This window comes from Colletotrichum gloeosporioides (genome assembly GCF_011800055.1).
Source record: "Colletotrichum gloeosporioides strain Lc1 chromosome Unknown consensus_54, whole genome shotgun sequence".
In the NCBI taxonomy this organism is placed as follows: Eukaryota; Fungi; Ascomycota; class Sordariomycetes; order Glomerellales; family Glomerellaceae; genus Colletotrichum; species Colletotrichum gloeosporioides.
The window spans coordinates 595945-619256 of record NW_025544699.1 but is presented as its reverse complement, the minus strand read 5'-3'; the positions used below and the strand labels follow the sequence as shown (position 1 = coordinate 619256).

The 23312-nt window shown below is 56.4% G+C and overlaps 6 protein-coding genes and 1 pseudogene across 7 annotated transcripts; 4 read left to right on the top strand and 3 right to left on the bottom strand.

The window, feature by feature from the left end:
• Positions 1–5976: 5976 nt before the first annotated feature.
• Positions 5977–8183, top strand: GCG54_00004679 (uncharacterized protein; the record flags this gene model as incomplete). Its single annotated transcript, XM_045404724.1, has 2 exons — positions 5977–6627; positions 6675–8183. 2 exons carry the CDS (start codon positions 5977–5979, stop codon positions 8181–8183), a joined length of 2160 nt encoding a protein of 719 aa, XP_045262667.1.
• Positions 8184–9822: 1639 nt separating this feature from the next.
• On the top strand, positions 9823–10547 carry GCG54_00004678 (uncharacterized protein; the record flags this gene model as incomplete). Its single annotated transcript, XM_045404723.1, has 2 exons — positions 9823–9910; positions 9985–10547. The coding sequence occupies 2 exons, from the start codon at positions 9823–9825 to the stop codon at positions 10545–10547; spliced, it is 651 nt and encodes a 216-aa protein (XP_045262666.1).
• Positions 10548–10907: 360 nt separating this feature from the next.
• On the bottom strand, positions 10908–14397 carry GCG54_00004677 (Valine--tRNA ligase; the record flags this gene model as incomplete). Its single annotated transcript, XM_045404722.1, has 4 exons — positions 10908–11314; positions 11364–13769; positions 13819–14250; positions 14367–14397. The coding sequence occupies 4 exons, from the start codon at positions 14395–14397 to the stop codon at positions 10908–10910; spliced, it is 3276 nt and encodes a 1091-aa protein (XP_045262665.1).
• An 816-nt stretch (positions 14398–15213) lies between these two features.
• GCG54_00004676 (uncharacterized protein) lies at positions 15214–16699 on the top strand (the record flags this gene model as incomplete). Its single annotated transcript, XM_045404721.1, has 3 exons — positions 15214–15236; positions 15300–16204; positions 16260–16699. The coding sequence occupies 3 exons, from the start codon at positions 15214–15216 to the stop codon at positions 16697–16699; spliced, it is 1368 nt and encodes a 455-aa protein (XP_045262664.1).
• A 341-nt stretch (positions 16700–17040) lies between these two features.
• On the top strand, positions 17041–18134 carry GCG54_00004675 (uncharacterized protein; the record flags this gene model as incomplete). Its single annotated transcript, XM_045404720.1, has 2 exons — positions 17041–17168; positions 17246–18134. The coding sequence occupies 2 exons, from the start codon at positions 17041–17043 to the stop codon at positions 18132–18134; spliced, it is 1017 nt and encodes a 338-aa protein (XP_045262663.1).
• Positions 18135–18508: 374 nt separating this feature from the next.
• On the bottom strand, positions 18509–18952 carry GCG54_00004674 (uncharacterized protein; the record flags this gene model as incomplete). Its single annotated transcript, XM_045404719.1, has 1 exon — positions 18509–18952. One exon carries the CDS (start codon positions 18950–18952, stop codon positions 18509–18511), a length of 444 nt encoding a protein of 147 aa, XP_045262662.1.
• Positions 18953–20179: 1227 nt separating this feature from the next.
• Positions 20180–21957, bottom strand: GCG54_00004673 (annotated as a pseudogene). Its single transcript has 8 exons — positions 21944–21957; positions 21625–21656; positions 21520–21571; positions 21403–21469; positions 21202–21349; positions 20820–21151; positions 20582–20799; positions 20180–20527 (listed from the first exon to the last, which is right to left on the bottom strand). Coding segments are annotated over exons 1-8 (1211 nt in total).
• Positions 21958–23312: the final 1355 nt, after the last annotated feature.

The following is a 23312-nucleotide window of genomic DNA, read 5'->3' as shown; positions in this document are numbered from 1 at the left end:
TGACCAACTGGGGATTACGGGGTAGGGAGTGTCCGTTGACGCAAGTTGATAGGCACCAGGGCCCAGGTTTCTTGGGTTGACCGAATGGAAAAAAAGACCAGAGGGAAGTGTGGACGGACCGCAGATGTCAGCCGTCACTGATCAGACGAAGAAGCAACCCTTGTCTCTATGTTTCAGGTTACCTTTGTCGTCTGTGCAATCCTTGTCCTGCGTGGCCAGACCCGCCAAATTCTCCTACCGAGGACAGGGGTCTGTGGTGTTGCTCGACTTGAACGCGTTTTTTTGGCCGCTCTCCGTCCAGTTTGTGCGTAGGATTTTGCGGTGTTGTTGGGGGGCTGTCGAAGGTACATTTCCCAAAACTCTCGAGGATGCGGCGGACTCGGTGTCAGCCGCAGCCATTGAGTTTTCAGCACGGAGCCAATCTTTCTCACGCCAAGGCGTGAGATGCCATCTTTCGCCTCTTGTTGGGGTCCTGTCGACGTCTTGGATATGATGCAGGATCCGCTGCAGAAGCGAAACAGTGGACAATCCTCCCCTCTCCGCGTACCTTTTGTTTGTTGATGTTGTGCACCAAGTTCGTGCGTCTTTCGTGTTTGTTATTGGCAGTTTGTTAGTGACAGCATGCATCGCAGAAGACCCAACAGTCGCTCCATCCTGCACTACAACGTGGTTGAGGCTAGAGGATGTCTCCCGGATCTATGGTTGCCGAATGATCGCGCGTGCCGCGCCCGGAGGTGGCCCCTCTTGGTGGCATATCGGAACTATTTGTCCACCAGCTGGCTTTCGAAATTCAAGGCTATTGTGACGCAAATCTTACCACAAACGTGGTGTCTAGTCGGGCGGTCCGAGACGACTTGTGTGAAGCACAATGATATCGTCCTCCGTTCTACACTAGTACCCGGCTGAACGGTTCGTCCCCGTCTATTATGAGACAACTCCATTTCCGGGGCCCTGAACCCTCAATGAGACATATGCCCCGGCAGCCTGAAGAGCACTGACAAACACCTTACGGTGGCAGTCGGGGAACGACAAGGTGTTGCTCGAAGTTGCCGGCGGCGCCGCATCTTATGTTCGATCAATATGGCGTCGCCGAGCCTTGAGGTGATGGGAGATCATAAGTCGGGTGCCTCGCTATATGATGCTCCGCCGGGGACCCCACTCAGCGAGCCGATCAAACTGTGGCCGGACGCGCGACGAGAATTCGTGTTGGGTCGGGGTTGTATTGGGTGCCGCGGAGACAAAGTGTGAGCGTGTGCGTGACTCTCCGCCTGCAGCCACAATTACCGCATCATGCTGTCCGCGATGGCATGGCACGGCGGCTTTTGAGCGGTAAAGTCGTGCCATTCGTGCATACTAGGTCTGGGGTTGGCTGGCTGGCATGCCGATGTAGTCAACCATAGATAGACCGTCTCCTCGTAGGCATCTGGTCTCCAAGGAAAGACTGTGGCAGGGTATCGTAGTTAAAAAAAAAAAGCGCTCATTGGAGTAGCTCTGCCATGTGGCATTCTAACAACCACTGCAAGAGCCTGGAAGTCACTCGCGAGTCATTGAGGGACAGGTTGAGTAAGCAAATAGCTGTCGATACGGGGATCTGTCGTCTTGGTTGTACGGGTCGCGAAGCGGTCGACATATGGCTTCCAGATCTGGCCTAAGGAGCCGGGATATTTGAACAGGCAGACAATATCAGACAATAGGGGCGCTCGTTGGGACGTGGGCCTCTGGGCCATGTGGTGTTTTAGCCTCTTGGGTCTGCGATGTGGGGTCGACCTGCGCGCTAGTGGGCGCCTTTTCTCTTCGCGAAGCTGTACGTCGGAGGGATGGAGTGCGGTGGTGCGGTAGAGGTTGGTCGTCGCATGCAGTAGTTCTCAAGAGCCAAACATGACAAGTGATGGGCGGTATCCTATCGGGGAGGCGGGTTGGTGAAGGGTCTGCTTTGCGTCTGCTTTGCAGGCTATAGTAGCGGCTGGACGGCAGCTGTTGTGTTCCAAGAATAAACGCAGGCAGGTGGGTGCATGAGGACGTGGCATGTGGTTGTAGCGATCCCAGGAGAGGAAGGCTCCGTTGCAACCTGCGGCTGGAGGCTGCAATGCGATTCGACGGTGACATGAGCGATCACATCTCTCGCGCTACTCTCGAGGAGCTAGTCCTAGCGCCATCATCAAGACAACGGGTGGTTGGAGAATCGTCCGTCAGATCAAGCCATCGGTGTCAGTCTCGATAGCGGCGGCAGCGAGGCAGAGTGGCAGGCCCAAAGTCGACCACAAACGAGATAGTGCCAACGGCCACATACACCAGAGAGGTTAGTGCCGATGGCTAGAGAATCCTTGAATTCCAGCGCTCCGTTTGCCGGACTCCTCGCTAGCTTCCGATTGGGGTAAGGAAAGCGTTTGTCGACTCTGGCGCCGGGCGGCGTGTCACGATATTGGGTGACTAGTCGGCGGAGGACGACTTGGATGGTGGCATATGGGACACCATGTCGGGTGAAGATTCCAGCACCGTTGGTGAATGCATTCTTCGACGAGGTCAATCGCAGGTAGGACATGATTGTCAAGGTGGTGTTGGCACCATCAGCCCTCAGGGCAGGGTGGCTATGACCCTGACTTGACATGATGAGCGACCAGGGTGGAAAGCCTGATACCGAGACTGGTGAAGGCTGGCTGGTGGTGGTTGCTGTCTTTGGGCGATTCAAGTCGGGGTTAGAGCCGGGATTTGGTAGCGACAACGCCAGGCGCTGGGTTGGCGGGCGTGATTGAAATCGAATCTATCCGCGCAGAGTGGAAATAGCAGTGCGATGGTAGCATCGAGAGCCCACCCTCCGCAAAAACGCGCTCAAAGGGCGTCTGTTCTTACTAGGTAAGGTGAGGTTGGGTCGAGGTGTGATGCGGAACATTGTGAAGTCGACACTGGGCACACACTGGACGACGACGACACGGACCATTTGCGGGACGAGAAGCGGGAGCACCTCCCCTCGACAGGCCCCATGGGAAAGGAAAGAAAAAAGGAAGGAAAGAAGACTGAAACACAGCCCCAAAAGCGGCATGGCTTCAAAATCGGACCAGCAGACCGGATTGGATTGGATCCGGGAGGACCGGGGGAGCACAGGTGGGTTCCAGCTGGGCAGTCGGCAACGGTCACTGGACTGGACAGCTCAGAAGGAGGGAAAAAAGACAGAGAAAGCTTCACGAATGGGGGGAGGCAGTCGCGTCACCCCACTCGAGCTCCTTCTCATCGTACAGCTGTCACTGCAGGCTGCAGGTGAAGGTGAGTGAGTCGTGCAGTGGACTGGCGACGGGACAGCAGGTGGGGTTTGCTGATCCGGTGAAAGGCGAGGCCCGTGGATCACAATGACTTATTTTAGGCGGGCTTGTACGTTTTGCCTTGAGGCTCTGACACGGACGGGTGGGAAGTATTTGAAGTTTGGGGATGTTGGAGTTTGGGACAGAGTTACGCAGTATTAGTACGAATGCTACCTCTTCGGTGGAATATCAATTATACTTTTTTGACTTTGCAGAGGCAAAGATCTAACAACATCGGCCCCCAATTCGAGGCATCCATCCTCGCACTTTGCTATGGAAAGGTACCTTGGCTTGATGAATGTCGCCTTTGGTTCCCTTGATCGACGCACCTGGCCTGGGCAGGGACGGGCTCAGGCACACGATGGTATCAACTTCATATGGGTGCATGTTTTCTGGGTGTTGCTCGCCCACATTCCTGGCATCCCTCGCGTCGCTCATACGTCCTCACCCCTCGACGGCGAGGAGGGAGCGCCCGAGAGTGAGACTCAGACACTAAGGTGTGCAATCATCGGATAACGGGCATGCGCGCACGTTCCGGCTAATGTCAATTCATTCTTGACATTGGATTTGGTCACTTGCGTCCGTCCAGTGTTTCCTTGCTGCGCGTTTCCCCTGCGTGGTCTGGGTGCCGTTGGTGGTGTTTAAGTGGTGTTCAAGAACTGGCTTGCCTCGGACGGGCAAAGACACCGAGTTCGGTCGGTGGAGGTGTGGTGTCGACAGCGCGGTGTGTGCTCCACGCCCCAAGCACTGACCTCAAACAAGGACCATCCCCGACGCAGGAGCCAAGCAGGGGACCTGCCATTTGCCAGTCACCACCCACCAGTGGAAAATGAGAATGGAACAGCAAGATTTGACTCTCGTCTGGCTGCGGTCTTGTTCTGACCTGTGTCCTTTCCATTGTCATTCATCATTGACGAGACGAGACGACTCGACTCGACTGACCTTCCGTCCGACCTGCTAGTGCAGGCAGGCAGGTACTTCTACTGCTGATGGTAAGACCATGCATGGTCCACCCTGGCTTCTCGTCTCGTCTCGTCTCGTCCCGTCCTTTCGTCTTCTCCTCCAGGCTCCATGTCCTCCTCCTCTTTGCCTCTCTCGGAGAACATTACTGTATCCTAGACACGTTAGATGCACCATTGGCGCCGTTCCAATGGTCCGTATCCTCCTCCTACCTTAGCCGTGCATGCATGCTTGTTTCATCCCGCTAGTAAATCTGCATTCTGCGGTCTATTCCACTACGGATTATTCCCCCATTCACCCGTATCTGAGGTCCGACAGCCGTGCCGGCCGCTGCCTCTTCCACAGTCTCTCTTTTTTTTCTCTCCGTCTGCTACCGTGTGTCGCAACGCAACGGCAATGCCCCGTCAGTAGTTCCTTGCAGCTTCTTCTGCACCCCCTGTCGAGATGCCGTCCTGTACCTCGTGAACCACCTTGCTCTTGAATGGAGGTATCCATACGGAGACCGTAGCTACCACCTACTACCCGGCCGATTCTGTACGGATATGGATACCTTGCACGCATCTCTCGCGCAGACCCGATACCGTCGCTTTCCTTACATGCCACTGCTTTCCCTTTTCTCCCGCCCTTTCTTCTCCTGCTCCTCTCTTGTTTCTTTTTCCCACCCGGTGCCGCGCCGTCTGCCGTTGGAGAGAGACATACATGCCTACAGATAATACTCCTCCTCCCGACCGCAGCCCCTCCACTCCCCTCCCCCAGCAGCAACATCCAACCAACCATACCATTCGTTCACTTCTTTCCACAACGTACCGTACCGTACCCTGCCTGCCAGGTACCCTACTTTACCTTACATCAACCCGACTGCACCGCGTCCTTTGCATCTGCATCACGCCCACCACGCTCCTTGGCCAATAACTCAGCCTCTCATATTGTATAATTCAACCCTCTCCCGCCATCCCACCCCATCCAATCCCTCCTCGCCCTATCCCCTTCTTCCCACTCCTCGAACCTCGATCCTACCTTGCCTTAGCGGCACGCTACCGCCCGTTCTAATCAACGTGCTCCTCCGGCCGCCTCGTCAGCCTGTCGCAGAGCTGCCCGGGTGCTCCTTTGATACATGACGCATGTGCTGCTAGGGTCCCCCCTTCTTAGTGGCATAACTTCTTCCCCAATCCCCCATCTCCTCGTGGGTTCTTCTCCTTTATTCGCCTCCTTCATCGTGCTTTGATTGTTCAGCCCGACCGATCTCCGTCTACCTCTTGCGCCGCTGCGCCGGTTGAGGGCCTTTGCCACTGGACCTCTCTAATCCCCGACGAGCCCAGACGACGGGCGGCATTGCTGGACATATGCACCATGAATCAGGTTACAGCATAGATCACCACTTGGCCTAGACTCCGGGCGTCCGATCAAGATTTCCAGACTCACCTGCTGTCTGCCTACCTGCTTGCCTGGATATTGGATATCCCAGACGAACTGTCACGGCTCGGCACCGGACATCACCCGTCTGCTGGCTCAGCTCTTGGACCTCACATCAGCATTGTTTCTGCCCCTCCTCGTCATTTCCCGACAAGCCTCACTCTCATGGCTTACACTGGACCACAATCATATACACCGTCCCTCCTCCGTCGTCCTCTTTTACACTCGTTCTAGCCCCCAGCTCCAAGAGCCGCCTAAAAAAAATCAAGAAAACCAAAATCCCACCTAGGTCACATCCAACTCAGCCATGGGCCTTTTCAAGTCGGCCAACTCCCCTGCACCTAGCGCCACGAACCGTTCCATGACGGGCCAGTCCATTCGTGGCAAAATATCAGGCCCAATCCCCATCCCGAATCCCATCGACGACGAATTTCCCATGCGCAACCCGGGCACCGGCATTGCTACGCCGGTAACTGAAGGCAACATGAGAGAGCAGATGATGAATCCTCCCCAGGCCGACCCCGTGGTTGGATCAACTGTTGCGACTCCCCAGCCCGAAGTATCACAGCCGCCGAGGACCGAGTCCGTTGTTGTCCCTCCGGGAACCGGCTCAACTTCTGGCTCGTCTCCAACCGCCGCGTCCCACGCCAACTCCCACGCCAACTCCCACGTCAACTCCCACTCCAATTCTCCTCAGTCACAAAGAAGAACGAACGTGTCTAGCAACCTGAGGTACTCTACGGTCAGCGCTGCGTCCGAACAGACCGGTGCGAGCAAGGAAAGACCTCAGCGCAAAAAGTCAACTTTGCGCGGCGCATTGGGGAAGCTGTTTGGTCGCAAAAAGAAGGGCAGCCAAGGCTCGTACGACTCGCAGCGCATGTCGACCTATAACCCCACGAACCCAAACCAAAACCAACACAAGAGCGTGAGTTTCGGCAGCGGCCGCTCCCGTGCCATTGTACATCTCTTGATTTCAGCAGAACGGAAGCTAATTCGAGCTACTAGGACCCTTCCGCTTTAACCCGAACGAAGGAGTCCGAACCAAAGCGATCGGCGTCTCTGCCGATCACCGAGTACGACAGAGCATTAAGGTCTCACTCTATCGGTCCCCAGGATATCACGGCTATTGAGAGCGCGCGAAATTCGATCACAGTCGACCCATCGCAATTGCAAACGAGCCGTAAACGTGCGGCTACGTCTACAATAAGCCAAATTTATTCCGCTCCGTTTAGGCGTGATGGCGAGCTGGCAGGTCTGTCGCCTCGTCCAGCGAGCACCCACGTTCGTGGAAGCCGACTATTCCACTCCGACGACGAGGACCCTGAGGAAATCGGCCGCGCAATTACAAGCGACGTTGGCCACAAGCGACGATCCAGAAGTCTGAGTGGAATCAACAACCCCGAAGCAAGGGCTCACGTTCGCAGACGCAGCGATGAGATCCAGTATTGGCGACAGAGTTACGATCCGGCTTTCTACACGTCACCAGCGACGACCAATCCTCCTGACGACGAGAACCAATTTGCAGGACTTGCACCAATGGACATGCCCGAATCCCCGGTTTCCCCTATAGAGCAAGCACAAACGCCCATGCGCACTCCCCCTCAACCGTTCTCTTTCGGCAATTTGACTCACATGAACGTCATGGCGGGCATGAAGATCACACAAGCAGCCAGTATCGAGACTCGGATCGAGACTTTGGAGAGCAGGATGCAGCGTATGGAAGACGTGGTCACTCAACTGTGCAACTCGGTTCCTGGATTCCAGGTCCAGATGACCCAGCCAGGTCGACCTGCGCCGCCTGTGCCTCCCTCGCAATCGAGCACTGCTGTGAATCCCACTCTTCAGCAGGTCGCGCGCCAAAGTGCTCCGAGTTCGAGGTACAGCAACTCGGCACAATCAAACACCTCTTTTGGCGAAGCTCCTACATATGTCGGTTCTCTGCACGTTCACACCGGCATGAACCGGCCAACCTCCAACGCGACTATTCGCGGCGTCACCAGTTTGCCTGCTATGCCTCGCGCTGAAGCCGGCCGGACCACCGAGACCTTTACGGCGGATCATTACACGATGCTCCTCGCGCTCCTCGAGACCGAGAGGTCTTCTAGACAGGCCCTTGAATCTCAGGTGAAGAAGCTCACGAGGCGCATCAACATGATTTCGGGACCGACTGGCAATGGCCGCATGTCTCTGCAGATGGAGCCCCCGCCGACCGCCAAGTCATTCGGCAGCGTATCGGCTTTCGATCATGACTCATCGGACGACGAAGATGCTGCCGCACGGAACCGCCGTTTCTTGGCTGAGGATTCCGGCGTTGGCACTGGTGTCGGAGACGATGACTCGTACTCGGAGGTCTTTGCCACCCCGAAGGAGGAGCAGTCGCACGGCTACGGCGCCTTCGGGGAGGATTTGCTCGACGAGGACGATGATCCTGCGCGTAAGAAGGCGGCCAGGACACTGTCCCTCAGCCGGATGACGCTGGGCAAGAAGGCGTCGAGAACGGGAGTACGAAGTTGACGCAGTCGGCCGCTTTCTAGTGCGTTGTTTTCTTTTTGAGATTTCTCATTATACCCCGGGATATTCCTCCCACTCATGAGACGACGACGTGGTTCTTTTCTCGGCAGTTGTTGAGTTGAAGTCTCGCTCGTCTTAGCGATTCGGCATTGATACCTCATCGGAATTTCTGACGAATTCAGCATTATTACGGTAGCGGAGTCTTTGTTGCATTAATCTGTTCTCTTCTAGTTTGCTCTTGTATATGACTACCCATTTCCGTTCTGGACGAAGCAGTTGGAACAGTCTTGATGGGATACATCCCTATGACGCGGATTTCTTTTTCTTTGGGTTTCATTTCGTTTCTGAGAGTCTGGCCGTGTTGGCGGGGATGAAGACTTCCAGAGCTCGTCAGCAAGTAGTGCCGCGCGCATCGTCATTTCCATGTGTTCAAGGGCCAGCGTAAGCCTGGGAAGTTTCACGTTGCGAGCGGTGGAGGTGCCAATTTGCGGTCGCGTACCGCTGTTCGTGGTGCCAGGTGGGATCGAAGATAGCTAATAGCTTGAGTGCCGCACTCTGAAGCCTTTTCAGGGTGTGCGCGTGTACAATATTAAAAACATGTTCAGACACGTACTAAGTCTTTGAGATGATGATCATGTCGATCGTCTGGAGTTGCACTGTCACTCGTACGATGGTCCCGCCTGGGTTATTGCAAATCCATCGTGGAAGCCACATGGCCGGCGTCCGCTTTGTCCACAGAGAAGTTGTGCACCCGAGCCTGCCGTGGCGACGAAACGAACAGCGGGCCGGAAAGACAAGGCTAAGGGACAAGGTCGCCCAGTGCCAATCTCCGGGTTGTCATCTCGGGAAGAGGAAGAGGAACTGGACCAAAATGTTTCGAGAACAATTCTCGGTTCCAGTCACCCATATCGCCGCTAGCATGCCGTTGGGAATGGGGAACGGGGAAATCTAGCAAGGGCTGGGCCGGGGCCATCAAGCAATTGTTTCCAGGTCCGCTCTGCCCCACAGCCGTGATTTGACAACTGCTCTCCGAATGGTCCGAAACATGCCGTATTCCAGAGTCAGCCTGTTCAAGTAGCGGCTAGTTATTTAGGCATTGTGCGCATAGCATAAAGCTGGACTACCTGGAAGTCCGAAGGGGCAATCGCCGGCCGCTCGCCGCGCCCGCGACCGAGTCATCCCCGTATCCATCCCCCGCCTCCGAAAGATTGCGGCGCCGTCTGCTCGGGTGGACCTACGTAAGCAGAACATAAACCGACCACTAAGGACGCCCAGAGATAGGCAGCTAATCTGCCACGCACAACCTCTACCTACTAAGTACTAAGTATGCTAGCTTCCCGCGCGACATAACCCAAAGATACGCACATACCAACGACTGCCCGCCAGACCAGCCTCCCGTCCCGCGCGTGCTCCTCGTGGTGAAAAGCATATTTCGCATCCATCATTTTTTTCTTCCCTACCTCTCCAACCCCTCGCCGCCACCAAAACCCCTCTCCGTTTGTGCCGTGACATCAACGTCCCCAATTTTGCGCTCGAACGTCATTGCCTCCTCCGCACCCCGTAGAGGATACGTCGCTCGCAATCTTTGGTCGCGTCCCCGAATCCCCTCAAACTCGGAAATCCTCAACAAACCGTCGCAAAAATGTCCGGCTGGGTAGATTGGTCAAAGACCACGCGGTCCTCCGACTACCGCGGGTCAACCTCCTTCGCAACCTTCATGATCATTGGGCGTATGTGGCAAAACCTCCCCCCTCCTCTCAGTCACCTTGTCTTCGCCGGCGCAATGATGCTAACGCGCGCACAGCAACCTGCTTCTTCCTCGGGATCCTCTTCGCCTCGTTCCCCTACGACTTCCCCCTCCTCTGGACCTCCGCCCCCGTCCCCGAGTCCTTCTACGCCCACCTCGAGACGCACCTCAAGTTCATGCACCAGTCCCCGCCCCTCATCGGCCGCCTCCTTAACATCATCGTCTTCACCGGCTTCCTCGGCTTCTTCATCAAGCTCTTCCGCCCCTCCGAGGCCAACGTCCTCTTCGACGGCGCCTCTCTCGTCCTCTACCTCATCGGCGTCGGCGTCTACATCACAAACATTGTCAAGGGCCTGCGCTCCGTCAGCGCCGGCATCTGGGACGACCCCAACTGGGCCGCCAACAACAGCGGCGGCGACGACAACGGCGAGGTCATCCTCGGCAAGGAGGACAGCCTGAAGGTCCTGGCCGCGAGCAACACCATCCTCGCGCTCGTCCTCGTCGGCGTCCTGGTGTTGCAGGCCGGGCAGTGGTACGCCGAGCGCAAGGACCGCGAGGACTTTGCCAAGCTCGAGGAGGAGGAGAACAAGAAGGGCGCGTCGTCCAAGAAGAAGCAGTAAGGTGTCGGTTGTCACGGCGCACTTGTCTAAATAGCAAGTGGGGCAGGCGGCTTGCATTGTAACGAGAGCAGTTGGCTTCCTCCTTCATGCGGAGTTTGGGTGGGACGTTATATGTCATGAACTTTGTATGTCATTAATGCAATGTATGCACGCGACCATCGCTTCAGCGAGTCGCTCAGTTACTGTCAAAAGACACAATGTGTTGAATACACCATGTCTAACGTCTTTTTTTGTATTCTGGGTCTGTCTACCCATGGGTCAACAAGGTGCTAAAAACAACTAATGAAATCTTTTCATGTGATGACCATGCCCCTTGTCTTTTCTTCTCATCTGCTCTTTACTCCATCATGCAACATACGCTTACTCAAGCTTGAGCTGCTCAAACTGCTTAATCGTACCCTCGAAACCCCTGGCCTCAGACTCGAGGTCGACAACCTTCTGCCTGTCGGCCTTCTGAACGGCCTCCGCGACCTTCTCCTGGTAAGCGGGGTCCTCAACCAGCTTGCGCTGCTTCTCGATGTTGGTGCGGGCCTTGTCGAGCTTCTTCTTGGCCTTCTCGATCTCGGCGTCCAGGTCGACGCGGCCCTTGACGTGGAGGTAGACCGAGGCGGAAGAAGCGACGGGGAAGGCGACGCAGCCGGCGGGGCGGGCAGCATCGGGGGCGACGATGTCGATGCCGGTGACGCCCTTGCCACTGAGAGACTTGATGGAGGCAACCTGCTCCTCGATGGTGGAAGCAGAGGTGGCGTCGTGGGCCTGGATAATGACTGCAATTTGTTAGTGACTGATATACACATAACATATAGGAAAACCTACTTCTAGCCTCCTCCTTTTGGGCGTACTCGCTCATGAGCGATCTCGCGGCGCGAGAGCAACCCAGGACAAGCTCGTAAGCGGCCTCGGACTTGGGGTCATCAAGCTTGGCGTTGTAGACGGGGTAGCTGGCCAACATGATGGACCTGGTCTTGTCCTCGGGACGGCGGGGCAGGCGCTGCCACAGTTCTTCCGTGATAAAGGGAGTGAAAGGGTGAATCATGGTCAGCGCTCCCTCAATAGCAGTGTAGAGGGTCTGGACAGCGCTAGCCTTCTCCTCCTCGGTACCATCCTGGATAATGGCCTTGCTGTTCTCGATGTAGACGTCGCACAGGTGGCTGAGGATGTACTGGTAAACGATGCCCGTGGCGTGCTGGAACTCGCGCTCGCCCAAAGCGGTGTTGATGTCCTTGGCAGCGGTGTTGAGCTTGTGAAGAATCCACTTCTCAGCAAGCGTCTTGCCGGCGGCAGGCTCCTTAAGAGGGACGAAGTCCTCAGGCAGCTTGCCGAGGACGTACTTGGACGCCTGCCAGATCTTGTTGCAGAACTTTCTCCAGCCGTGCATAACCTTGACGTCAAAGTTGACATCGCCACTTGTCGAGGTAAGCGCAGCCATGGTGAAGCGGAGGGCGTCGGCACCATTGCGAGGCAGGCCCTCGGGGAAGGCCGTCTTCTGGTACTTCTCGGCCTTCTGGACCTCGCTCGGGTGCAGGTTACCGGTGCGGAGCTTGGCGTGGAGGTCTGGCAGAGAGATACCGGAGATAGCATCCAAGGGGTCGATGACGTTGCCCAGAGATTTGCTCATCTTGCGACCCTCAGAGTCACGGACGAGACTGTGGCAGTACACCTCGGTGAAGGGAACCTGGCCAGTAAGCTTGATGCCAAGCATGACCATACGCGCGATCCAGAAGAACAGAATATCCCAGCCAGTCTCAAGGACGGAAGTAGGGTACAGCTCAGCCAGATCGTTAGTCTTGTTGGGCCAGCCCAGGGTAGAGAAGGGCCAGAGGCCAGAGGAGAACCAGGTGTCAAGGACATCTTCATCCTGCTCCAGGGTGAACTTCTTGCCGGGGAGGGCAGCCTTGGCCTTGGCCTCAGCCTCCTCGCGAGTCTTTCCAGCGAACCATTGCTTGCTGTCCAACGAGTCGGACTGTTCACCCTCAACCTTGGCCAGGTAGACGGGGCAGCGGTGTCCCCACCAGAGCTGACGAGAGATACACCAGTCGTTGATGTTGGCCATCCAAGCGTAGAAGCTGCGCTCAGAAGACTCGGGGCGAATCTTGATCCTGCCATCCTTGACAGCAGCAACGGCGTCATCGGCCATGCTGCGCATGCTCATGTACCACTGAGGCTTCAGCAGAGGCTCAATGACATCCTTGGAGCGCTCACAGAGGGGAATGGTCATGGCGTTGTCCTTCTTGTCAACGTAGAGGCCGAGGCTCTTGAGCTCATCCTGGATGGCGTAACGGACGTCGAATCTCTTTTGGCCCTGGTACTTGCCACCGTTCTCGTTGATGTTACCATCATCGGTGAGAATGTTTATGAACTCAAGGCCGTGCTTCTGACCAAGGTTGAAATCGTTGGGGTCGTGGGCGGGGGTCAGCTTGACGGCTCCAGTACCGAACTCCCTGTCGACATAAGTGTCGGCGACAATGGGCAGGAAGCGGCCCTCAATGATAGGGTGCTTGGCCCTCTTTCCAACAAGGTGCGTGTATCTGGGGTCCTCGGGGTGGACGGCGATACCAGAGTCACCCAGCATCGTCTCAATACGGGTGGTGGCGACCTCGAGGAACTCATCAGAGCCCTCAATGGGGTACTTGAAGTGAATAATGACACCAAACTCGATCTTCTTCTCGTAACCGGGGACGTCGAGCAGTGTCCTGCCTGTCAGTTCCTTGTTGTTGACCTCGAGATTTGACAGAGCAGTGGTCAGACGGGAAGACCAGTTGACGAGTCTGTTGGCACGGTAAATGGTACCCTCCTCGAAGAGTCTGACGAAAGTCTCGGCGACAGCGGCGGACAGGTTCGCGTCCATGGTGAAAGCCTCACGGCTCCAGTCGAAGCTTCCTCCCATCTTTCTGAGAGCAGCGTTGATCTTGTCGTGGTATTCGCCCTTCCAGGTCCAGACCTTGTCGACAAAGTCCTCACGGCCCAGGTCATGACGGGTCTTTCCTTCTCTCCTCCAGAGCATGTTCTCGACAACGCTTTGCGTCGAGATACCGGCGTGATCGCAACCGGGCAGCCAAAGCGTCGTCTTGCCCAACATGCGGTTCCATCGAATCATGATATCCTGGAGCGAGTCACCAAGGGCGTGACCAAGATGCAGAGCACCAGTGACGTTCGGCGGGGGGTGGGCAACGACAAACTTGCCCGCGGGCTTGCACTTGCCCTCGGCCGTGAACTCGGGCTCTGTCACGGTGTCAGCTCACAATTCCTCATCGGCCCAAGTGTGTCTTACTAAAGAAGCCCTCCTTCTCCCACCATTCATACCAGGCGCTCTCAACAGCCTCGGGGTGATAGGCCTTGAAGTGGGGATCTTCAAGAGACTTGAGGCGCTTCTTCTCTCCCTTCGGGGTATCTTCAACATATTCAGGGATAGCCTCCTCCTCTTTCTTCTCGGCCTTGGCCTTCTTTTCGGCCTTCTTTGAGGGAGCAGCAGTTGCGGCCTTCGCGGCCTGGGCAGCCTGCTTCTGCGCAAACTTGGCAGCCTTCTCGGCCTTCGCGCGCTCCTTCTTCAGCTCCTTCTCGGTCTTCACCTTCGGCTCCGCACCGGCGGCGGCGCCAGCGTCCTGGCCAGCAGTATGGGTATCGGCGGTCGCGGCGACCTGAGCCTTCGTTTCGTTCGAGGCAGGGGGAGGAACCTCCTCCTTGAGGCCCTCAGTGGCACCGACTAGAAGACACAAGAACACACAATCAGCTTCAAAGTCGAATCATACGGCAAACGAGATGCGCGGGGTGGGAAAAGGCATCGTGAGAATGTGGGGGTGGATGGAGGGGTAGCCGTACTGGGGTTTCCGCGTCCGCTGTCGGTAGCCATGATGGCACGTGTCTGGTGAAAAGGTCGAAGACTTCGACAAGAACGGACAATTGGACGTGGACTGAGGATTGGAGGGCGCACGCGGAGTGCTCGCAGAAATATTGATCTGGACGTGGTGGATATTGTGGTGAAGAAGCCCGAGGGAGAGGGGCTTCAACTTATGTCCAAATACCAGGTGGGAAAAAATAAGAGCACAGAGGTTTCCCGATGAGGGGCAGGGAATTATGACTCGGCGGTCTGTTTGGCAGCACTTCCTCGAATTTGACTCACAGGATTGGACGTCTAGGTCTGCGCTGAGCGGCGTGGGAGGGAGGGGTCGTCCGCCATCATGCGCAAAATCGGATCCGGCGCACGCCTAAGGCCCTCCACTGTGGCTAGTTGCGCAGGGGTCTCTGCGTATCGATAAGCAACCTAGCCCGGTAGCGGATCCCCTGGCCTGAGAAAGGGTTCCCCAGATGCACCGTGAATGACTGGACAGCCACGGCGTCCAATTGAAGCATCATCAATTCAGTCATCGTCTTGAGATTTGGGACTTTTGTTGTCTTACAATCCGACCTTCCTTTCTCAGATCCTGATTATAAACACTGTTTTTGACTCAATTGATCGATGTCGCAATCCTTGTGACTCAATTGTTGATATCGCAATCTTGAAGACCGCCGTATGCAGGATACTGTAGTTTCCAGGTGAAAACCCGGACAACACCGAAGAAAAGTGGTGACGCGATGTACTCGCCGAGAGCCTTCTCACGGCTCAGTCCCATCCGTCAACCCCCAGTTTCCAGAAGATGGTTCTCTGAGGTCTCTCGATTCTCTGTTCATGGCAACGCAAATAATTCAAAGGTACATTTCAAATATTGCCCCAAAACTTGTCTATCTCTTGACTCTGACCTCAATGGCTTAGAGCAGCCTCATCACAACAATCAAAGGCGCTCAGTCGGAGTATGGCAGGCAGAAAGATGCTCTCCTCATCCTTGCTTCTCGCCAGTTTGCGTCTTGGCTTCAAGATGAAAAGTTCATGGGAAGTCTCATAGAGCCCTTCTCGGCATCAAATCAAGACACCAGCGGATTCCATGCTCTTGCCGCGGCAGTGGATGGCCTTCAACCTCTTCAGCCTCTCGGAGAGATTCCTCACGGGTTCTCCTTCTATCATGGCAACCTCGACTCGCTTTTCCCCAACCTGTGGAAAGACTCTCAGTCAAAACCCTCGAGCAATCCGAAGCTGCAGGCATCCCTCAACTTCCAGCTCAGCCCTCTCAATACGTTTTCTTCTTCTACGACATGTACGATGCCTCTGGCCAACACCATATTCCAGAACGGCAGGCAATCGACGCTTCTAGCAACCCGCTGGAGCAGATCCGGAAGCACAATGGTTCAGGCCGAGGTCGCGGAGAAACAGACCCAAGACGTATGTTTTCAACAAGACCTCGCCAGTGCCGAGACTGCCATTGAGGCGCCATTGGTTCCCATAACAGCTCCTCGCAAGATTCTCAGCGGTCTGGGCAACATCATTCGGCAAATTGAGGTCAATGATCAACCTACCCCGGCGTCAAAGGAGCTCGAAACTGCCGTTCAGACTCTTTTTGATAGACGACTGAATGAAGGCCACGAATTTCCTCCGGGTCCTGTTGGCGTTTGGGCCGTGGTTGTCCCGCCCTCCGCCAAGCAGTCCGAAGACGTGGAGCTTCTGCGGGAGTGGGCAAACAGGCTGAATGAGAACAGTACTGCGGAAGATGAGTGGAAGCACGCCTTGGACACAAAGGGTTTCATGCGGGATCTGCTGAGTCACGGTACCAGAGTTTACAGAATTCGTAAGCCCCCTTCTGAGATACTGACCTAGTCTTGACGTGCTAATGACCGTCGCAGTGAGTGGCGGAGGTGGATGGGGAAAGAAGCAAGGCCTCCTCTCCCTGGACCCTGAAACCAAGTACTCACCCTCTTCCGAGGAAGAAGACCTTGATAGCTTCATCCGCTCCTTCTCCAGCCAACACGACGGAAAAGCCCAAGAAGGCGTCGTGGCCCCGGGCTCATACGTCCAGTACTTCGTCTCTCCTCCCGCCACCGCCAAGCCGGGGTCGTCTCCCGCTCGAAGCTCATTTGCGAGCGTCGCCTTCGGAGCTTCAGAGAGCGCACTCGCGGAGGATACGGCCTCTGCCGAAGGTCCGTCGGGGTGGGAAATCGTGCCCGGTCACTTTGGTGCCGTCAGCAGCCACGGACTTTTCATTGCCTCTAAAGGAAACAAGCTGATACACACCACCGAGACGAAGCTCGACGTGCCAGACACATGGGTCGGATACAAAAATTGAGGTGGTACGGTATATGAGTTGCTTGTAGTCGAGCGCAAAAGCTCGTGTATTGCTCGTGTATTGTAATTTGTAACACCGCAAAATATTAACACCGACATAGACAACACGACTTAATTTTCTACGCTAATTGTGCAATGTGCTCCTGTCTGCTCAAAAATCGGGCATCCTGTCGCGGTTCATCTGTTGTGTCCTGGCGCCTGGCTGTGCGCGGCAATAACGAGCCGGAAACTGACGCAATTCTGTAACTGCAGCTTAAATGGCTGTGTGCCTCAATCTTCAACCTCCACAACTCATCTCATACCATCACCTAATCTCACAGAAACCTATCGATAATAATCTTCATGATGGCTGCCAACGGCGTGACACCCTCAAAGATTGGAGTCATCTCCATTGGTGACATGGGCGTAGGCATAGCCAAGCTCCTCATTGCCAAAGGCTTCGAGGTCGCAACAAACGTCAAAGGCCGCAGGTAGGCAACTCACTCACTCACTCACTCAACACAACCCCCTCACATCTAGCTCATCTCAGTTCTAACCTTCTTCACAGCGAAGACACAATCCAGCGCGCCCGTGACGCAGGCGTAGAACTAATAGACTCAGACTTCGACCTAGCATCCCAGTGCGCCGCAGTCCTCTCCGTCGTGCCCCCGCGCGACGCCGAGGCCACCGCCGACCGCATCATCGACGCCCTCCAAGGCACCACCCGACCCGTCCCGCTCTACTTCATAGACATGAACGCCGTCGCGCCCTCGACCTGCAAGTCCATGGCGGCGGCCTTCACCCGCTCCCGCATCCCCGCAGTCTTCATCGACGCGTGCATCATCGGTGCCCCGCCCCGCCTTCGCTCGGCCCCGAACGCGGGAACAAACGTCTCCTCCTCCTCGGCCCCGCCGACTGAAGACGGTGACGACTGGGTCGTCCCCGGGATGCCCATGTCCGGGCCCGACAAGCTCGTCGACTTCCCGGGCGGCGCAGAAGGTCTGGGTGCGAGGTTGAGCGCCGTGCTGGGCGGGAAGCACATCTCACCCGAGATCGGCGCCGCGAGCGGGCTGAAGATGTGCTTCGCGTCCATGTCCAAAGGCTTCACCGCCATCGCGACGCAGTCGTTCACCACGGCCTCACGTCTCGGCGTCCTGGACAACCTGCGCGAGGAGCTATCCGCACGGCTGCCGACGCATCTCCAGTTTGCCGAGAAGGGCGTCACGACGATGCCGCCCAAGGCTTACCGATGGGTGAGGGAGATGGAGGAGATTAGCAAGACCCATTCGGAGGAGGGCGGTTTTGGGCCCGAGATGTTCCTGGGAGCTGCGGGGGTTTACAAGGCAGTGGAGGATTCTCTGTTGAAGATTGGAAAGAGGAAGAGGGGCACAACGCTCGAGGATGTTGCGGCCGCTGTGACGGAGGGATTCGAGACGAAGAAGAAGAAGACGGACTGAAGTGTAGGAATGGTGAGAATGGTAGATAGCATGATCCCTCGCTGGGACTTGATACAAGGCGCCTCTAGCAAGATAACACAGCAATTTCGCACACATTGTAGTCACGATCGTAAGGGAAGCAACTGTGCTTTGAAGACATTCACTCTGCCTACTCATCCCTCGCCTCTACGTGATTCATATGTACATCCGCTCCATCCGCTGAACCTGAAAGTCCGTAACGCCCTGCACCGTCATCCAGATGAGACCAACCCATTCTCATTTTCGTAGCCCCCTTTCCGTTTATTATTACAGCGTAACCCATTACGTGCGCCAAACCAATATTCACACATGCGTTTTGAAACAAAATGCCGAACCCCATCATCACACATCGCACATTACAGCACAGAAAGCGTCAAATCTCCCATGATGGCGGCCTTGAGCTGAATCTCGATCTCGAGGTTCATTTTCAGATCGACAATGAATCCCCGTTCACCGTCGTCGAGTATGTCGCGCGGATTCCTAGTCCGCACCGGCAAGGGTCTGTCGCCGTCATAGTCCGGCCCAAACTCCACGCCCGGGGGCACGATAGTCCCCTCTTGAGACTGTTCGAGGATCGGTCCCCGAAGGGAAAGATCCATCTCCGTCCGCGTCCGGATCGGACGGCGTCTAATAGGGGGAACCCCCGACGACGAGGAGCTCGACGTCGTGTCGGTGTCAGACGCCGCGGAGGGCGCGCTAGGGTCGCCAAGGCGCGGTATCCTCCTGGGTGCAGACCGCCGTACCGGTATGGCCGGCCGGCGAGGCACCGGGTCGGTTAGTTGTTCATCCTCTGACGGCATCGGTGGCGCCAGCGTCGGTCTTGAATTTGACGCAGTAGGACGTCTTGGTCTAGGCCTCGATTGCCTTGACGAGTTAGGTGGTGGGGTTGGCGGGAAACGGCCAAGTTCTTCAACGTCGCTTCCACGCTCACGTTCTGAGCCGTCTGACACCGACCTTACGTCCCCTGAGTCTGAGGGCGGAGGACGCGCAGAGGGTCTTCTACGTCTAGGCGGCTGAGAGCTGGATCTCTGTGTCCGTTGTGTAGAGTTATTGCGAGGTGGACGTCTGCTGTTGGTTGATGGCGAAGAGCCCTCCGTGTGCTGGGCAGATTCCATCCCGTATAAGAGATGGTGACTTTCCCACGAGACCAGTTAACCAGACGATGACGGAATATAGAAGTAGTTAAGGGGTATTGCAAGGCCTCCGGAACAGGTCGGGATGGCCAGACAATGTCAAAGACAGCAGGCAGCGGTTGCGTATGTCGCGCTGATCTCAGAAAGTAAGATGTTAGAGCCCGAAGGGTTGAAACAAACCCTCGTGTCGTGCTCCTTCAGTTGGAATGTATGTTTGAGTGTCGATCGACGTGGTCACGATTCAGTCGTAGAGAAGCAGCGGCAAAGCGTGAACAGCGGGAGGGGATGCGGTCGCCGCTGGGAGATATAAGCCAAAATGCGTACCAGCGACAGTCATGCTGCTGCGTTGCAATTATCGTCGGTCCGTTTACAGTCGCAGGCGCGGTGAGAGTTAAAGCGTCGGTGTCCCCGTTTACCTTGGGTCTGTTGTTTGCGGTTCAACGGCGACTCTCCATCTTTGTTGCAACGATTTCCAAGGTTTGGAATGACGGCAGAGGGGGGAAAGGCAGGGAGGAGCGGCGTCGAGAAGGGCGGCAAGACTGGGGCCGGGGCAGTAAAAGGCAGCTGCCGTGAGTACGGCGCGTGCAGCAGGTGGTGCATGCACATTGACGTTGCAGGTTGGACGTGCACTTTGGCGGGGGATGGGACCTGGGCAGACAATCCTGGGGCGATTTCCATTCCTTGGTTTTTGGAGAACGTTGCCAAGTTGCATGTCACATGCATGGAGGGTCCCCCGGTTGGAAGCTGCGCCGCTGGCTGCCCTCCATTTGGGAAACTTGATTTTTTGGGGGGACAGCCGCTTAGTCGTGGGCCTCCCCAGAAAGGCATGTCCCTTGTATTCGGCAGCCGCAACACGGGACGTTGCGGCTGCAATGGCCCTGCAAGTCCAAGGGATCAGGCCTGTTTGTCCGTGGCCATCCGCGAAGAGGCAACTGAGGGATCTGCAGACCTCAACAGGAATATTGGCATGACAATCTTGATCTTGGGATACTTCGAAAACCGGACCGTAGTCCGCCAAAGGGTCCAAACTCCCATGATTGGTGCCCTGACCTTGAACCTGCGTTCCACGTCCCGGAAGTTGGTCTTTCGAAGAGGGGTCGCTAATTGTTGGTTTCTATAAGGGACCAAGATGCTATTGGTGAACTCGAACAATGGCATTCTACACACCTGGCCGTCCACGTGTCTTGCTTCGTTCCCTCCCTTGTCTGAGGGATCTCGTGACTCCTCCGACACGTCCAACTTCTACATGTCTGCATGAACTTTACTGCGTACACAGGCAGACGCAAAGGGGATTACTCAATCATGTCGATATCGTCCGTGGGGGCAGCCGCAGCAGCAGCACCGGCAGCATTTGCGCCACCGTTTGCCTCAGGCGCAGTCTCGCCGGAGTTTCCTCCACCAAAGTAGTCCGCCATCTCGGCGTCCAACTCTTCCTGTGTCTTCCGAGTCCGCCCGTTGCTTCTGCCACCTCCACCACCGCCTCCTCCTCCACCACGGCCGCCCTCCTGGTCTCGCTGGCCCTCTCTGCGGGCACCCGGCCTGCGTCCGCCACCTCCGCCACCCCCGCCACGTCGACGCGGCATGGGGCTGCGCGAGCGGGTTCCGGGAATGTATNTCCGCCACCCCCGCCACGTCGACGCGGCATGGGGCTGCGCGAGCGGGTTCCGGGAATGTATCTGTCGATGCCCTTGCTGGCAGCATCGTCCATGTCGTATTTCCGACCGGGCGACATCGATCTTGATCGGCCTCCGGGTGCGGAGATGCGCTCGGAAAGAGGGCGGCCCGGCATGACTGCAGAGTCGAAAGGATTGCGAGAAGAACGGCCGCCGTGCCCACCAGACATGAACGACAACTTGATAGGTTGGCCTGCGGCGGGTTAGCGTCGGACAATCGCAGGAAAGCACCAGGCTGCATACCATTGGCATTGGCACCATCAAACTCCTTGATTGCCTCCTGAGCGTCCTCGCGGGTTGACATTGTGACGAAGGCAATGCCTTCAGACCGTCCGGCGCGGTCATACTTGAGATCCAGCTTCACGACGGGGCCGATTCTGTTAAAAAGTTCCTACGCCCCTTTTTAGCTTCAACATCCCGACTTTGCGTGGCACTCGTCCATACCTCGAGGTCCTCGGCAGTCAGCTCATAGTGTACGTTATCGACGCGCAGCTTCGCACTGCTGGAGTCTCTGATACATGCGTTAGTATCTTCCCACGGTATTGGACACGTATAATCTACCTTTGTTCCGGCGAGTCACGTCTTCTTCGGTTGTTCGGGCCGCGGCGGGAATCTGTCGGCCTTTAGCAATTGGGTATGAGGCCGCTAAGGCTTGTCGAGCCATACCATGTTCCTCGAAACGATCGTGGACCCATTCACTGTGGCGATGTTAGCATACTGCCAGAACGTTTGGTTCTCGTTGAGCTTACCTATCGAGGTTTCTGGGTTCATCACGGAACGACTGAATCGCAGGCGGCGACACCTGTTAGCTAGGCCCTTCCAATTGACAAGAAGCGGTCCCGATTTTCAACGAGGCGTCCAGCTTGGGCCGACTGGTGCGAGAATCGAAATCGACCGGGATGAGGAGGAAGGATCATTCAACCTGGCCGGTGAGCCTGATGGTCTACCGCGTGCGAACCTCAGGGGTCGGAGTATCGCGTCGTACCTTTCTAACGCCATCACGAGGGTATTCCTGGCGTTCACGTTCGCGCCTCCGAGGAGGGCCACCCCGGCGGTTGTTGTTGTTGTGGTTGCGAGGGCCGCCGCTCTTCTGTTGATGCATCGTCAGCTTGGGATGGGCATCGCGTGAGGAGCTGCAGAGGCGGTACCTTTTCGCCGGCGAGGATCTCGTCGAGACTACGGTCTAACTTGTCCGCCATGGTGAAACTCTGAATAATTGCTGCGGTCTAGAGAGGTTGGGAGACTGAGCGGTAGGCCGAATTGACTGTCGCGAATATTAAGCCTCGGCCATGCGGATAGAAGGTTTGCTGCAGGATGGATTGGACAACCGACGCTCTTTGGATGCGACGACGGCAAGGCGACCTCCACTGCGCGAGGTGAGCTCGGACGGAGCAGCCGACAGCCACAGGATGGGGACCTGGCCGTCTCTGGGCGGTGTGAGTGGCTGTGGCTGGTGCACACCTTGAAGGCTTGAACCACTTGGTACAGCTCTCTCCGCGGTTGGCGGGGCTCTCCTGATTGGGCCAGAGGCGATGGACTCGACGGGACTCGGAACCCACGCCTCGAGCTAACACTTAGAAGCAAATTCCAATCCACCCACCTCACGTCCTGAGAATAGCCTCTGACGGCGCGCCCCATGTTAGAAACTTAGTGGGACTCCACTGCAGGTCTCAGGGGTCAGACTGAGGTGCAGCCTCGAGATTCCACCCCTTCTGAGCCATCCGCATCCGCCTGCAGTTAACCGTGGTCTTAGCACCTCTCAGCGTGGCCGTCGCACGCTGGTCGCAAGTTTACAGCGTTGTCTCGCCCGTAACTGTCAGCGCCCTGCATGCTGAGGTGAGCCCTGGCAGGCCCTGGCAGTCCCTGACAGGAGCACTTGGCTGCAGTGCCGGCCCGGAGTTTGTGTTAGTCCTCGAGGGGAGATGCCGCTAAGCCCCTTTTGTAAGCCCAATTGCAACTCTAGTGTAGAGCTGTCCTCCCCCATGCGCATCCCTTCGATCGACCTGCTACCAGCCCGAATCAACCGTCGGAATCTCGTATCTGGCCAAATTTCTCGCTCCTTCCTGCCAGAGAGAGCCAAGAGAGGGAGCATCTTATCTCGACTTCTGTCCAACCTGCATGGCCAACCTTTCTCTTACTCTCATCTGCAAGAACGCATCTACACTCTTTTGATACTCACGTATCCAATACGCCGAGAGAGCGCGCGCGCCGAACTGCTGTCCCGAAAGCTACGAACCTCCAACCCAGCTGCGTGCGCGAAGAGGATCGAAGCGAACTGCCGTCGACGACAATCCTCCCGTCTGCGATCAAACTTTATGATTTCCACGTCCTCCATCGCCTCCGCGTGAGCACCC